Source organism: Elaeis guineensis, chromosome 7 (assembly GCF_000442705.2).
Source record: "Elaeis guineensis isolate ETL-2024a chromosome 7, EG11, whole genome shotgun sequence".
NCBI lineage: Eukaryota > Viridiplantae > Streptophyta > Magnoliopsida > Arecales > Arecaceae > Elaeis > Elaeis guineensis.
This window is the reverse complement of record NC_025999.2, coordinates 79,016,057-79,032,147: the sequence shown is the minus strand read 5'-3', so window position 1 is coordinate 79,032,147 and position 16,091 is coordinate 79,016,057. Positions and strand designations below refer to the sequence as shown.

Sequence of the window (16,091 nt, the reverse complement as noted above, 5' to 3'; positions counted from 1 at the left end):
TATGCTAAATTATCTTATTATATGGCTGCACTTCAACATGCAAATCCCAGTACAGTTGTTTCATGGAATTTTTTTCAAACTGTGAATTTCAATGTCCGAGTTTTAAATTATATTTTCTGGGCTTTCAAACTATCTATCCAGAGTTTTACGCACTGATGGCCTGTAATCAGCATTGATGGTATGCACTTATATGAAAAGTTTAAAGGTAAGATGTTAATTACAACAAAAATTGATGTAGAGAATGGGATATTTTTATTAGCATATGCAATTGTGGATGAGGAGACGACTGTAAGTTGGAGTTGGTTTCTTTTCCAACTCAGAACACATATTGTTAAAGATAGAAATGGAATATGCTTAATTTCTGACAGGTATCCAGATATATTAAATGCCATCACAGATGAGTCTATTGGATGGAGTCCACCACGTGCCTATCACTGATACTGCTTAAGACATATATGCAGTAATTTCAACACTCATTTTAAAAATGTGCAGCTGAAAAGAGCAGTATGGCAAGTAGGAAGCACTCATCAAGTTCGCCAGTTCCACTTTATCATGGGTAGGATCAGAATAGTGAATGAGAGGCTTGGAGCTGGTTGTCCGAGATAAAAAAGGAGAAGTGGACGTTGGCACATGATGATGGCATGTGCTATGGTGTCTTAACCGATCTGTGCAGGGTTACGAGGTGGAGAAAATTTCTATACTATTACTTTAACTGAAAGAAAATATTCTTATGGAAAGTGGAGTATGTATAAATATCCATGTTCACATATTTTAGCTGTGTGTCAAGAAATTGCTGTACATTTTAGTAGTTTTGTAGATGATGCATATACAATTACAGCATATATGAATGCTTGGAGCGGTGACTTTAGTCCATTACCACATGAATATTATTGGATGCATATACATATCTTCAAATGTATTCCTGATCATCATCGTTTGAGACCCAAGCAGAAAGATAGATCAAAGTCAACAAGACTACGAAATGAGATGGATGATAGGCAAATAAGAAGTAAGAACCACTGTGACATTTGTAAGGAATAGGGTCATGACAGCCATCGCTGTCTTAGGATACTTCAACACACTTCAACTTCAAGCAGTGGAAGAAATTAAAGGCTCCGAAGATATATTTTCATCATTATTTTATGTATTTCTGTGAGATTGTATTTGAATATACGTGTTTAATATCCTGAGATGAACTGAATTTTGTGTTTAAGTTGTATTGTGTGACAATATTGTGTTTAAAATATATTTCTCATAAAATGAATGGCTATCATATTTTTTATTTTTTAATACACTTGTGATAATATCATTATTTTAGATTCATTAGTGTATTATGGCTTACGATCCACGGTATCTTGATCCTTGAGACAGCAGTATTTTTATATTTCAGGAGCATCATCGATCACAGACTATTTTAGATGGCAGCATAAGCATTTTAATCCTATTTATTACTTAAATTTTTTTTAAAAAAATTATATATATTATCTAATTATTATATTTTATTGCAGGAGCCCAGACACCTTCATCTATGACGATCCGATGCTGACTTCTGGAGGACAGAGGATATCCCACATAGAGTGCTGGATTATTTACGATATCTTGGATTTTATGGAGTATATCAGATTGGTCGTATACAGATGGACGTTGGTCTTATTACTGCTTTGCTTGAGAGATGGCGTCCAAAGACGCACACATTTCATCTTCCATTTGGTGAGGCGATCATCATTTTACAGGATGTCAGCATCCTTACTGGACTACCAGTTGATGGCGATTCAATTACCGAAGTTGATCCCACGCTTACCATTTCGGAGTGGCAGGCTTTGTGCTTGCGATTGCTAGGATTTGAGCCCGACGCATATTTTTTCGATCATTCACGACTCAGGATTGAGTGTTTGGATGATCGTTATCGATATTTTCATATTGCGGATGATGCACCAGAGGAGATGGTGCAGCAATATATTAGGGGTCAGATGCTGCGGTTGTTAGGTGGTGTCCTGTTATCTGATACTTCATCGAATAAGATGAAGTTGATATTTTTGTCATTATTAGAGGATTTAAACTTCGCTCGTAGACTCAGTTGGGGCAGTACAGTACTAGCTTGCCTGTACAGAGCTATGTGTCGGGGTTCTTATGCTGATCAGAGTGAGATTGGTGGTTATCTTGTATTATTATAGGTATGTGAATTAAAAATTTTATTTTTAATATTCAATTATATTTCAAACATTGGGTATATCATGTACGATTTTTTTGAAATTTGCAGATTTAAGTATGGGAGCGTATGCCGACTATCAGTCCATTACAACGACAGTTGCTCGAGATGCCATCAGAGCAGATGATCCTGATGTTCCATTCAGACTAGACGGACCATTGGGATATAGGTATAAAAATATTATTTTTTTTATTTGAAACTTACTATTTTAAATTTGATAAAATTTATTTAACATGAGTAGATTGTGAAACAGATGGAACGTTGCATTCAACGTTCATCACGTATCGACGAGAGTGGCACGGATTTATAGGTGCTAGTTGGATACATTAGTTGATACATATAGATAGGTAAATTTTAAATTTTTTATAAATATCATTTTACAGTATTCATAATCTATTAAAATTTTAGCTTACTAATTTTTTTTATTTTAACTCTATCAATTTTTGTAAGAGCTATATACAGATGAGATATTGGCTATATTGCCGCAGATGTGTACAGTTGGACATGACATATGGACTGCTAGGGTGTCACTTATTTATTTTGATGTGATAGAGTGATATCTTTTCGATCGTGTCCTGTGACAGTTTGGTCAGATTCAGGGCATCCCAGAGTAGTTTGATACCAGTCAGGGACTTCATCGTATTGATCGACGAGGGAGAGCTCGTATTGACTGGCGTATCAGACATACAGAGAACATCGATATTTGGGATGCACGTCGAGATCACATTATTCATGGTGATCCTATTTTGAGAGGCCGTTCATATACCGATGACTACATGGTTTGATTTTTTAGCATTACAGTGCGAGTCATTGGACAGCCTCGGTATGCAGTTTCTGGATACGAGAGCGAGAGTTCTGTTGTGCGTCTTTTGGTAAGACTATAAAAATTAGTTTATGTTGTTTGTGTTATATTTTTGTTTTATATTTTACAGTATATTGACTGTTTTATTTTTATTTTGTAGACTGATTCTATGTCGGATCTTGTGTTGGACGCTCGTCGTGCTTCATCTACGACTGATGAGGACGAACGGATTCGGATACTGCGTGAGATAGAGAGAACAAGTTTCGAAATATTGATGGCGATTGATGTTGATCTATATAGCTGTGCGCCTTGGTATGGAGCAGTCGATGCGCCAGATATGAGATATACGTCGTCACCATATGTTCCACATATGCCATCATCACATATTCCGCAGATGTCATCACTAGATGCTGCACAGATGTCACCGTCTTTTGATCCACAGATGATAGTGCGTTCTTTTTTCTACATCCCCCAGATGATATCACTGGGTATCAGTTAGCCACATGAGTAAGATATTTTTTTTTCAGGCCCATCCGTGTATCTAGATGAGAGGGTTGAACGGATCGCTCAGTCCGTAGATGATCCGACAGCATCAGTTATTTCTGAGCAGTATGACTAACAGACCTCCTCCACTGATATAGGGGAGGAGCCATCACAGTAGGAGCAGGAGCAGCTATTGAGGACCTTTCTGAGAAGGTCCAAGCGACCACGGGCACCACGACGTTCTTGTGGGACTTAGTATTTTTTAGATTTGTACTTAGTATTTTTAAATTTTTATTGTACTATTTTTTGTACGTTTGATATTTTTATTCTATTTAATATTATTAATTATTAATTTTATTTTATATTATTTAATTTCAAGTCATCGGATATTATGCTTTGTGGATATGGATACACATACTCTAATATGTCTCAGAATATTAGGAGAGAAAAAGTTATGCTAAAAGAGCTATAAAAATTATAACGTAAATAATAATAATATTTTGAATAATTTAATTATGAGATGAATCAGACCGTACTGGTACATCTCGATCTGATATAGACACGAACAGCTACGTACGGTGCGGTATGGAAAAAAAAATTAATTAATTTGAAATAGAGAAAGTATTTAAAATGATGTTTCTTATTTGAATTAAAATTAAAATTTTTATTTTTTTAAATTTAAAATTATAATTTTTTTTATTTTTTTAATGATATTTTTTATTTTTTTTATTTTTTTAAGATTTTTTTGGGATATTTTTTTAAAAAAAATTAATTTTAAATGAGAAAAATAATTTGAATTTATATTTTTTATTTGAATTAACATTTAAATTTTTATTTTTTAAAATTAAAAATTATAATTTTTATTTTTTATTTTATTTTATTTTATTTTTTACTTCTTTGTTTGGAATATTTTTTAAAAAAAATAATTTGAAATGGAAAAAGTAATTTGAAATAATATTTTTTATTTTAATTAAAATTAAAAATTTTATTTTTTTAAATTAGAAATTATAATTTTTATTTTTTTCTATTTTTTTAAATATTTTTCTTTTTTATTGCACTTTTTTTTAATTTTTTATTTTTTTTGACATATTTTTTAAAAAAAATTAATTTGAAATGGGAAAAGTAATTCGAAATGATGGTTTTTATTTTAATTAAAATTAAAATTTTTATTTTTTTAAATTTAAAATTATAATTTTTATTTTTTCTCATTTTTTTCTTTTTTTATGGTATTTTTTAATTTTTTAATTTTTTAAGATTTCTTTTTGAGATATTTTTTTATAAAATTAATTTTAAATGGATAAAATAATTTAAAATTATCTTTTTTATTTGAATTAAAATTAAAATTTTTATTCTTTAAAATTTATTTAAAATTATAATTTTTATTTTTTTTCTCATTTTTTTTCTTCTTTTATGATATTTTTTAAAAAAATTAATTGGAAAAGGAGATTGTAATTTGAAATGATGATTTTTATTTGAATTAAAATTAATTTTTTTATTTTATTAAAATTTAGAATTATAATTTCTATTTCTTTTTAATTCTTTTTTATGATATTTTTAATTTTTTTTTCACTAATTTTTTTTAGATATTTTTTTAAAAAATAATTTGAAATGGGGATACTAATTTTAAATGATAATTTTTATTTTTATCAAAATTAAAATTTTTTATTTTTTTATAAATTTAAATTTTTTATTTTTTATTTTTATTTTTATTTTTTTTAGAGAAAAATTAAAATCATCAAATAATATGACGTTTTTAAAAACGTCATTTCAAATGATGTTTTTAAAAAGATCATATTATTTGATAATTTTTTTTAATTTTTTTTTGACGTCGTCTACGTGAAAAATAGGGTGTGACGTGGCGATAATAAAACGTCATTCAAAATGATATTTTATCATTTTTACATCAATCTGATAAATAAATTAAAATTTTAATTATTTATATAAATAATTTTTTTTTTATATTAAGAAAAGCACTGTTATTTTGTACCAAAAACGTAGAAGTGATGCGAACATGCATCACATGAGGCCATATCATTGACAAGGTAAACTTTTTTTTATGTCACCTGGCGCATCCGTAAAATGTGAGTGACGTTCAGGGCCCCAATCTTCCCACACCCTATTAAACGGTGGATCAGGGTTGTATCTTTTATGCGAAAGAACGTCCCTCATGTAAAACCACCATTGGATCACCCGCCAAACAGATATCAAAGCACTCTTAATTACGGTTTTCATCCAACTGCATGCATCTCAAACCAATCCACCAATATGTGATGTAACAATAGATTCACGGGAAGGAAAGTGAATCATTAATTCTTTTATGCAAAAGTTACATCCCTAGCCCATAAATGGCTTATGGGATTGTATCCTGCATGTGAAAGAATTCATCTTTTTTTTACACGAATCTATCGTTGGATCATCTACCATACATATTAATCTTAGAGCACTTCAAGGTCATCATTCATTTATTTGGACGAATCTCAAAATAATTAATGGATGATCTAATCATAAAAATTCATGCGAAAGAAGATGAATCTTTTTTTAATGAGAAAGATACAACCATGATCTAATATTGGCAACTCGCAAAATATTCTATTTGAAAAATTATATCTTATTTTATGTACATCATATCAGTGGTGTACAATATGCAGATAAGGTGCATGAGGCGACAATTCAAGATAAGTACATGACATATGGAGCCCAGCAAAATCGAGATGCATGGTTAGCAGGGTTCATGGTACAATTTCTCCTCCCATGCCCTAGTGATGTATGGATAAGTTGCTCATTCAGTCGAGAGACCAAAGCCATTTAATGGTAACCCAAACCTCTCCACCTTTGATACAGCAGTCAAAAAAATCTTCAAATGTCCAGCTCACCAGTCACGCAAACTCAAATTAATACGTTAAGGTTGACCCGACACCAACCACAATTTCCGAGACGTATGCTTAAGATCCGCCGAGGCGTATGCTTAAAACTATCTGCCGTCTACCATCAAACGGCAAAGGAATGATTGGATCTTCTTTCGCGACTGCAACCATTGGATCGCGCGCAAAGCACTCCAACCGGTCTCCTCTTCCATCAGCCTGCGCAGCTCTCGAAGGACTTTTGCATGATCCAACGGTTGGCGTCGTCAAAGAAAGTGAATCATTCATTCGTTGGAAGGATACAACCCAAACCCCCACCCTCCCACCGAAGCCCTCAAGAATTACAAGGAGATCCGCCGCCTCCGGGGTCAACGTCGACGGAGTCCTCAAATGGAAGGCCAACTTCGCCACCTGGAGTCCTACACCAATGGCTGCCGGTTGGTTCCAAGCTGCCACTACCCCCACCACCTCCACCACCAAAAGTTAATAATAACTAATTACCAATTAACTAATTAATTACTATTTTTTTTGGTTAATGAGATATAAGAGAGGAAGGAAGGAATCACAGGGAAATGGGATAAGACAAGACCAATACGCACGTATTATAAACTAAAACTGTATGGATTTACATCCATACACTAAAACATTTCCTTCTTTTTTTTTTTTTTTTCCTTTGACAAACCGAATCCACAAAGTTGCACAAGTCGTTGGAAAACTAACCAAAAGAAGTGGGAAAAAAAAAAAAAAAGAAGAGGATCTGAGATGTCATCCTTCTTCAATCCCAGGACCTCCTTTAATTCCCTTTTTTCCTTTTACCTTTTTTGCCCTTTAGACAGTATCTAACGCCTTATCGCCATCTTTATTACCATTTGGCTCCTAATAGTACCATCATAGTACACACTTGCTAATGTCCATGCGTCGCCCACCGACACCCGTCGCATCCTACGCGGACGCAACCCCCGCCGTATCCACTTGCTTCCGCTCCCCGCCGACACCACCCTTCCCCTTCCCCTTAGCATGGGAAGCCGTCACCCCGTAGTATTCCACGTACCATTTCACGAACCGCCGGAGCCCGGCAGTGAGGTCGGTCGTCGGCCGGTATCCGAAGTCCTTCTCCGCCAAGCTAACGTTCGCATGGGTGTACGGCACGTCGCCGTTCCTTGGCATCGTCACGACGTTCTTCTTCGCCTTCTTCCCCAACAACTCTTCCAAGATAGCAACCATCTTCCCCACCGGCACCGGCGACGTGTTGCCGAGATTGTAGACCCTAAGCTGCGCGGCACCGCGCCTCTTGCCGCCCCTGCTGCCGGTGCTCTTCTCGGCGGTGTCGAGCGCGCCGAGGCAGCCCTTGACGACGTCGTCGATGTAGGTGAAGTCGCGCTGGACGTCGGCGCCGTCGCGGGTCTTGAAGAGGGTAATGGCATTGCCGGAGAGGATGGATTTGGTGAAGAAGAAGTAGGCCATGTCGGGGCGGCCCCAGGGGCCGTAGACGGTGAAGAAGCGGAGGCCGGTGATGGAGAGGCCGTAGATGTGGTTGTAGGTGTGGGCGACGGCCTCGCCCGCCTTCTTGGTGGCGGCGTAGAGGGAGGCGGGGCGATCGGTGCGGTGGAGCTCCGAGAAGGGGACCGCGGTGTTGAGGCCGTAGACGGAGGAGGAGGAGGCCCAGACGATGGCGGGCTGAGGGTCGGCGTGCTTGGCTGCGACCTCGAAGAGGGAGACGAGGCCGGCGACGTTGGAGGCGACGTAGGACTGGGGGTTGCGCATGGCGTATCGGACACCGGCCTGGGCAGCGAGGTGGAGGACGTGAGAGAAGGGACGACGTCGAACAGTTTAATGAGGAGATCGGAGTCGTTGATGTCGGCGTCAAGGACTAGGATGCCGTGGCGGGAGAGGAGGTTTTGGCGGGAGCGTTTGAGGGAGGGATCATAGTAGGAGTTGAAGTTGTCCAGGCCGAGGACACCATCGCCGCGCTTCTTGAGGGCGAGAGAGCAGTGGGTGCCGACGAAGCCGGCGGCGCCGGTGACGAGGACGGAGAGGCCGCCGGGGTGGCGTGGGGTGGCGGATCGCCGGACGTTGCGCTCCCAGGCGGCGCCGCCGTAGGAAGAGGAGGGGGAGGAGAGGAGGCTGCGGTGGGAGTGGGCGGAGGGGGGAGAGGTGGTGACCTGCAAGGAGGGGAGGGTAGTGGAGGGTGAAGAGGAGGATGAGGACGACGGCGGTCAGGAGAGTGGCGCGGAAGAGGAGGTTGGAGGTGGTGGCGAGGAGCTTCGTGGTGTTAACTCGCCGGAGATAGCTGTTATACCGTTCTAGCTTGGTGGTCTTGCTCGTGTCCGGCAGAGGAGCCATGATCCTTCTTCACTGGGGGCGGTGACCTGAGCCCGGGAAGGCTTTGGACCTCTTTGGTGGTGGCGGTGGCGGTGGTGGTGGTGAGGGGGAGAGGAAGGTGGTGGAGGAAGTGGAGAGAGGAGAGGGATGGATATAAAGGAGCGGCGAGTGAGAGAGAGAGAGAGAGAGAGGTGGGGACCATGATGAGGTTGGTGTTGGTTGGAAGCCACTTCCTTTCTTTTTCTGGTGCTTATTATTTGCGTTTGTGCAGAATACATCATCTGGGCTCTCGTTCTTGCTCGCTGTCTCTCTTTTTACCATCAGACTGTCACTACTGAGGTGAAGTCAATAGCTTATAAACTAGAAAATGGAGTCTGGAGTAATTTTTTAAGTGTTTGGAACGTAAACAAGGGATGGATACATGGGTCTATGCCGTGGTACCTAGGGTCAAAGTTTGGTGGAAGAGTTTAAGTAACGTGCACCGGGGGTGACTATACGAGTGTCAGGTTGTTGGTATGTGGATTGCTGGGCTGAAACCGAATCGAATATGGCACGAATATCATCGAATTATATTCATATATATTTTATTTAATAAATATAAATATAAATATAAATATTATTTAAATATAAAAATTTATATATATATTTATTTTAAATGGATCAATATAATTCAGATATTAAAAATATGAATATAATTATACATATAATTTAGATAATTAAATTTTTACTATATAATCAAAAATATGATAAATAATGAATAAATTAAATTAATATTTGTTTATATAATTATATATATTTTTAAAAATTAATAAATGATATATAAAATTATATATAGATTCGGATATGAATCGAATAATTATTATTTATATTTATTTTATTTTTATTTTTTTATAATATATATAGATATGGAATATTAATTAGATCATCAATTTTTTTATATTTAAATTAATTTAAATATAAAAATAGTTCAGATAATATTTATATTATTTTCATTTCAAATGAATTGGATGTTTAGCACGGAAACATGGAAGGCCATGCGACCAATGTTGGAAGGCAGAGGAGGTAGTCTTTAATTACTCGGCAGAATAATAAGAGTAAAAAACGTGGGTTTGATTATGTTCAATGGACCGAACAGCGGGGAACATCTGTATTTGGATACGTGGCAACAACATATTCTAAGAGTGTTGTTTGCTGTAATTATGAACACAGCTCATACGCGAAAACACGAACGGCCATCTTGTTTTCCCATTGGAAGTCCACCAGCCTCATCGGCTTTTTTGTTTTTGCATGAGTAGCCATCTTTATATCTTATCAAGTCTACATTGAGGCCTTCACTGTTTTTAGTAAAAAATATTATCTGCTACTGGTGACAATGATGGACATACCGTCGAAAAGCAGTAAAAAGTAGTATTTTTTATATCTTTATTTATTTATTTATTGTTCACCTCGCACCAAAATAATGACCAAAGTGCTGGCTAGATTGCCCATATAAATGGATAATAAATATTATTAATTTACGATGGCTAATATTTGCACTTGATAGTTTACATTTTGATTGCATCATTGGACTTACTTCGCTAGCTGCATAATTATTATAAAATAATTTATAATTTTAGCAATGCACAATTTCTACTATCAAATTACACAGATTATTATCTAATCGAGACATCTGAAACACAATAGTAATTCATTAACAACCTTGCTCCAAAATATTCTAAATTGACTGTTGATATGTCCAAGTTTCTAACCACAAGTGATGGTGTTTCTAGTGGGTGAAGAATTTAGCAAATTCTCTCCTGCTCCATCTTTGGATCTCTTACTCGATAAAGTCATAAAATTTAACAAAATTATGAAATTTAAAGGTACATCCCTTCATTTTGATATGCACTTCATTGGTACCTCATGTATCGTAGGGCCATAAATTGATAAGATGCAGGCCTCTATTGTGAGAAAAGAGCACCTCTTTAGTCTTACACAATGGAGGCTATAATTACTTTGAATTTTTCCTCATGTGTGATGACATGAGTTGGTTTTGTCCTTGTTTAAGACAAAGTAGGTCATTTACAGGCTAAGCTACATAAGTTCGTGCAGCTTGAATAGGTGACGAGTTTTAGTATATTTTCTCACGGTGCCAACATTGTGTATAGCATTATCCACAAGAGAGCAAATGAAATTCTCAAGTAGGTTATAAGAAGCGACATCCTGTCCCAGGCGATTCATGGACCATCTATTTCGTACTTAAAATCACTACCTCAGTAACATCAGACAACTGTTGAAAGCTGTATATGTGACACAACTGGGTATTAGGGTTACGTTGATGATTAGATAAAGCCCAAGTATGAACTGGAGGTGCACATTATTTGAGCAAGACAATCTATTTGCTCGCCAAGATACGTCAATTGTTTTTTTTTTTTAATATCAGTCAACACAATTTATTGTTATCTTCATGGCAGCAAACCTTTTCGTACTTTAAAGCCGACGTTTTCATGTGTGGTGTCTTGCAAATATATATCTACGATCGATGAGAGGATCACTAGATCTATGTGGACCCCTCCCGTCATCTGAAGTAGGTTTCCACAGGATTTTAGAGTAAGATGACCTAAATATCTAAGGCTACAATATGTTATATATTCGGCTTCCATCGGAAAAAAAAAAAAAAAGAGAGTTATTCGGCGTTTGTTTTTGCCGTATCAGGCTCCAAAATGAAATTCTTAACAAGTATTGTGAGGGTCTAAACACTTTGATGCATGGAACAATTGGCCTACATATGACAATATTTGGACCTAAAATAAATTGATCAAAGTTTCAAATGAGACTTTAATTATATATAATTTATAATTTAGAAAAAAATAAGATAAAATTAATATAAAAATCGAGATTTAGATTCAAAATAATTTTGTCTTTTCATGTTATTTCTATTAATCAAGACTATTTTAGAAAAGTTATAATGTCTTCCAACCAAAGAAGAATCAGACCAAAATTTTATAAAGGTTGACCTTACCATTATAAATAAAGATATTATAATCAATTTTTTACTAAGTTAATAAAAAATAAAAAATCTAGCTAGAGCCCTACTTTATTTACAATTTTCTCATTTTTTGTTATTCACACTGAGATGCTTGAGTTGAACAAATTTAAGATATTGCTTCCGCTTCTTTTCGATTGGATTACTCTAAATTAGTCTCTTCATTTTAATTAATATCTTCAAGCTATCCTCTAGAAAAACCTGACGATGATTTTTTTATCTTTTTAACTAAAAGATTACATCAGCAATATTCATTTCGCTAAATCATATAACTACATTTTATCATAATGTATGTTAAGTGATTGCCGATGTTCCAAACAATATGCATGCTGATTGATAATGCATAACAACTATTTTCTCCATCTTTTTCATCTATGGTAACCATTTATGTGATCCATGTGCTAAGGTTACATTGATTTCTTTAGTTATTTTGAATTTATCTTAGATTAATAATATTTTTATAGAAGAGAAGACTAATAAATAAATAAATATGTACGTATGTATGTATAATATATAGAGATTAATATGGATAAGATCTATCAAATCTAGACTCAAATTAACTCAGATCAAAACTAGACAACGAGAGTCATAGATCGATGTCCAAATAATTGAATGTTTGTACATCAAAAACAATATAGTTTGAAGATCCTAATCTATGCATCAAATAATAAAAAATATATCTAATTTTATTTATATTATTTAATTTTTAATTATTTGATGTATAAGATAAAAATTTTTAAATTATATGATCTTATTTTATAGATATGCAAGTAGTATTGTAGTGATAGATCATGTTCAATAATTTAAATTATTGATGTAAAATTTTTAGTATAAAATTTTAATTTAATTAAATTTGTGTTCATAACCGGCCAAATTTATTTTATTTCGATAATTTCGTACAAATTTACGGAATGCGATAAAGCCATGAGTCGGCCTTGGAGTGGAAATCACATGCTTTGCCGCGTAATGGCAGCAGACTGCCACCCCACGTGAGCAAGTACCCAATTTTACCCCACAGGGGCATGGTTTCCTGGCTACCCCCCGCGACAAATGTGAAGAAGGGCACTACTTACCAAAAAAACCAATAGAAAAAGAGGGTAGGGCACATGCCTTCTCGGCCTGGCGGTGAGACTGGTGTGCTTGGGTTTATATCTCGGTCCGGTCCTCCAAACAGGAGGGGAATCGGCACCACCTCCATCGCCGCATGTGTGAAATGAATGAAAGCCGGAAACCAAGGAGAAGGTTCCACTCCCCTAGAAAGGTGTGCAATTCTCAGTCTAAATTCAGGTACTCATTCATTGCTCGCTTCTTTATGAAATTTTTTTTCTAAATATTATTTTTTAATAATTAATTTTAAAAGTGGCTCCGATTCGAATTTATTTTCGAATGTACCATCTACACGTTGCAGCACCATCTCAACTGAAAGATGGATTGATTCCATGATTTCGAATCCTGATAGCCAGACAATATGACAAAAGGGTTAAAAAAATAAAATTATGGGCTCGGACCTACGATTTTACTGCAATTGCATGTCCAACTCATAATTTCATAAAAATCATGGATTCTATCTGAACTCATAATTTTTTTTTTTTTTTCTTCCTTCATCTTCCATCTTTCTCTTCTCACGACCATCCCATGCCCACCCCCTCTGATGCCACCCATGGCTCCTCAGCCCAGCCATCACTCTTTCGCACCCTTCACCCCTGGCCCTATACCTGCTCGCAGTCTCCTCTCCCTCGGACGCCCGCCTGTGGCTTGTCCGTGCTCACCCCACCACCCACCCTCCATCCCTTCCTCCATCACGACGTGGCTCCACACACACCCCCTGCATCCACGTCTCCACCTTGCACGGTGCTTGCTCCACTCTCCAACAGGCTCTCCTCCCCTCTCCGGCCCATCATTTTCTCCATTTCCCAGCAAACACCCTACTCCAACCGACCCGTGCAGACCTCCGTATTAGAAAAAGAAAATCATACCAGACCTATCATTTTTTTCAAAAAAATAAAAAAAAATTATGTCTTAAAGTCATGTTTTCAAAAAATCATGAAATTGTGCCTTAAATCATGACTTTTTGGAATCACTGGCGCCACATCATCTAGCTGAGTTAGTCATGAAATCATGAGTTGAACCCATGATTTCACGCATGGCACCGTAGGATGGTAGATTGAAAAATAAATTGACTATCGAGATATTTTTTAAAATAAATAATAAAAAATAATATTTAAAAAAAATCTCTTGTTTATGTCTAGAATTTCTCATGTAGTTCTCATGCACAAAATTTTAATATTGAATGCCAAAGTAGCTACAACTCTATATGATGGTGTGTAATATTTTAAATTGAAGATAGGATATATGGAAATCTAAATTTTTCAACTTAGGCATACATTTTTGTATGCAGTAGCTGATCATCATTTCAATCTTGGCATGGAGATCTTAGCTAAGTCCTATTTGTTTCGGTATCGGGCATTTATCAATATAGTAAACCTAAAATATTCAAGCTTATCATTCTTTTTCTGATGAATATGTATATATATATATATATATATTATTTTTTTTTTATATATATATATATATATTGTTTCATCCTATCCTCGTATTTCTGATAGAAAATATGGATCAGCTGAGATGGTCCAATCTCTTTATGGCTATTTTAGATAGGCTCCTATGGTCATTAATTCTTAAAGGATAGTTTGATGTCAGCAGCCACTAAGGACCCCTTTGATAGATTGGAGGGGAGAAGGGGCACTTTCTGAAACATAGATAAGATGCCTCTTGTTTGATTGGTATTTTAAAAAGAGAGAGAATGAAAAAAAAAATTTCATAAAAAATTATTTTTTATATTTTATAAGAAGTGAAAATTCATTGAGGGGATGGATTTTGGCACTTTCAATGAAATAAAAAGTAGTGCTACTTTGTTCTTTCTCAAGATACCCCTTTAAAACAACGGCTAAGATTTTACAAAATATCAATGGATAGTTAGGATAAAATATTGAATAATGATATAATATTATATTAATATTATTTTAATTTTATATAAATATAATATTAATATTATAATATTATATTTTAATAATATTTTAATATTTATACTAATATAATATTTCTATTAATATTAATATAATATTTATATAAATATAATATGATATTTAAGATTATATTTATATCTATACTAATAAATTTATTATATTAAAATATTAATATTATATTAATATTATATTAATATATATTAGTATTATATTGACATAATAAATTACTATAGTCTAATATTATATTATAATATATTAATATTATATTTATATTAATATAAATATTATATTAATATTTATATAAAATTTAGAAGTAAAAAGATATGATCTTATATCTACTAAGGCTATAATAAGTATTTTACATGATTTTTTCAGAAAAATAGATGCTCAACTATACATAAGCTACTCTGCAATAAATTATTTTCTCATGATCAACTAAATATATCAAAATCTTATTCCCAAAAATACTTTTTGAGATGAAATTTTTTTTTCACAAACCAAATGAGTCCTAAATGGAATGATTGATATATCTCATTCCTTTTGGAATATACCTGGCCCTTCCTTTTTTTTGTTCCCAATGAACCAACTAATGTTTCTAATTATCTTATTTTCAATTGTACATAAAGGCCACTAAGATATTCATCTTTTAAATTATTAATGGTAAATGTGAGAAACCGTATGGACATATATTAAATCCTATATTGATTATTTATTAGGATAATCTTAGATATTTATACAGAATCAAGAAATTCAAATAACATCTTTCGCCTATTCTTTTCAGATAAGATCGTAAATTGTTATCCGACCTTAATATTTATGAATGGATGTATGAATTTGAATCTTTAGTCGGCCTAAAACATTAGGACTCTTAGTCTATTGAAAATATATGGATATGTATTTTATCTCACATCAGTTATTTATTGAAAAAATCTTGAATACTTATATAGGATCAAAGAATCTAAATAATATTTTTTGATTAGTCTTTTTAGATGTAGTCCTGGATAGTAATTAATTATAGAAATTTAAGCTCAATAAGAGTTTATAAATTTATATGATTATTTATGTAACATTCTAGATGAATTTTATTTTTTTATCAGAGCTTTATGAGTTTTAAAATTTCTATAGCAATGTGATAGTAAAATTGCAGGGTACAAACATAAAAGTGACGTGTTGGAGGTTACCAAAAGAAAGTGATGCGGTGTTCTACCAAAAAGAAAAGAAAAAAGAAAGTGATGTGGTGGCATTAAATAAGGAATGATAGTTTAATGTGGAGAAAGTTATTGTATGGTTGCTTAAGTAGCCTTAGTTATTGCAATTTTTAGGTGCATGGAACCCCTCCATCTTAAGCTGCTTGCTTGAAATT

The 16,091-nt window shown here is 34.6% G+C and overlaps 1 protein-coding gene across 1 annotated transcript; it reads right to left on the bottom strand.

Annotated features, from left to right (window-relative positions):
- Window positions 1–6,933: 6,933 nt before the first annotated feature.
- Window positions 6,934–8,818, bottom strand: LOC105033187 (UDP-glucuronate 4-epimerase 6). The gene is given in 3 exon segments (XM_010907876.4): window positions 6,934–8,169; window positions 8,172–8,500; window positions 8,502–8,818. Coding segments are annotated over 3 exon segments (1,398 nt in total). The 5' UTR covers window positions 8,699–8,818; the 3' UTR covers window positions 6,934–7,297.
- Between the last annotated feature and the right edge of the window lie 7,273 nt (window positions 8,819–16,091).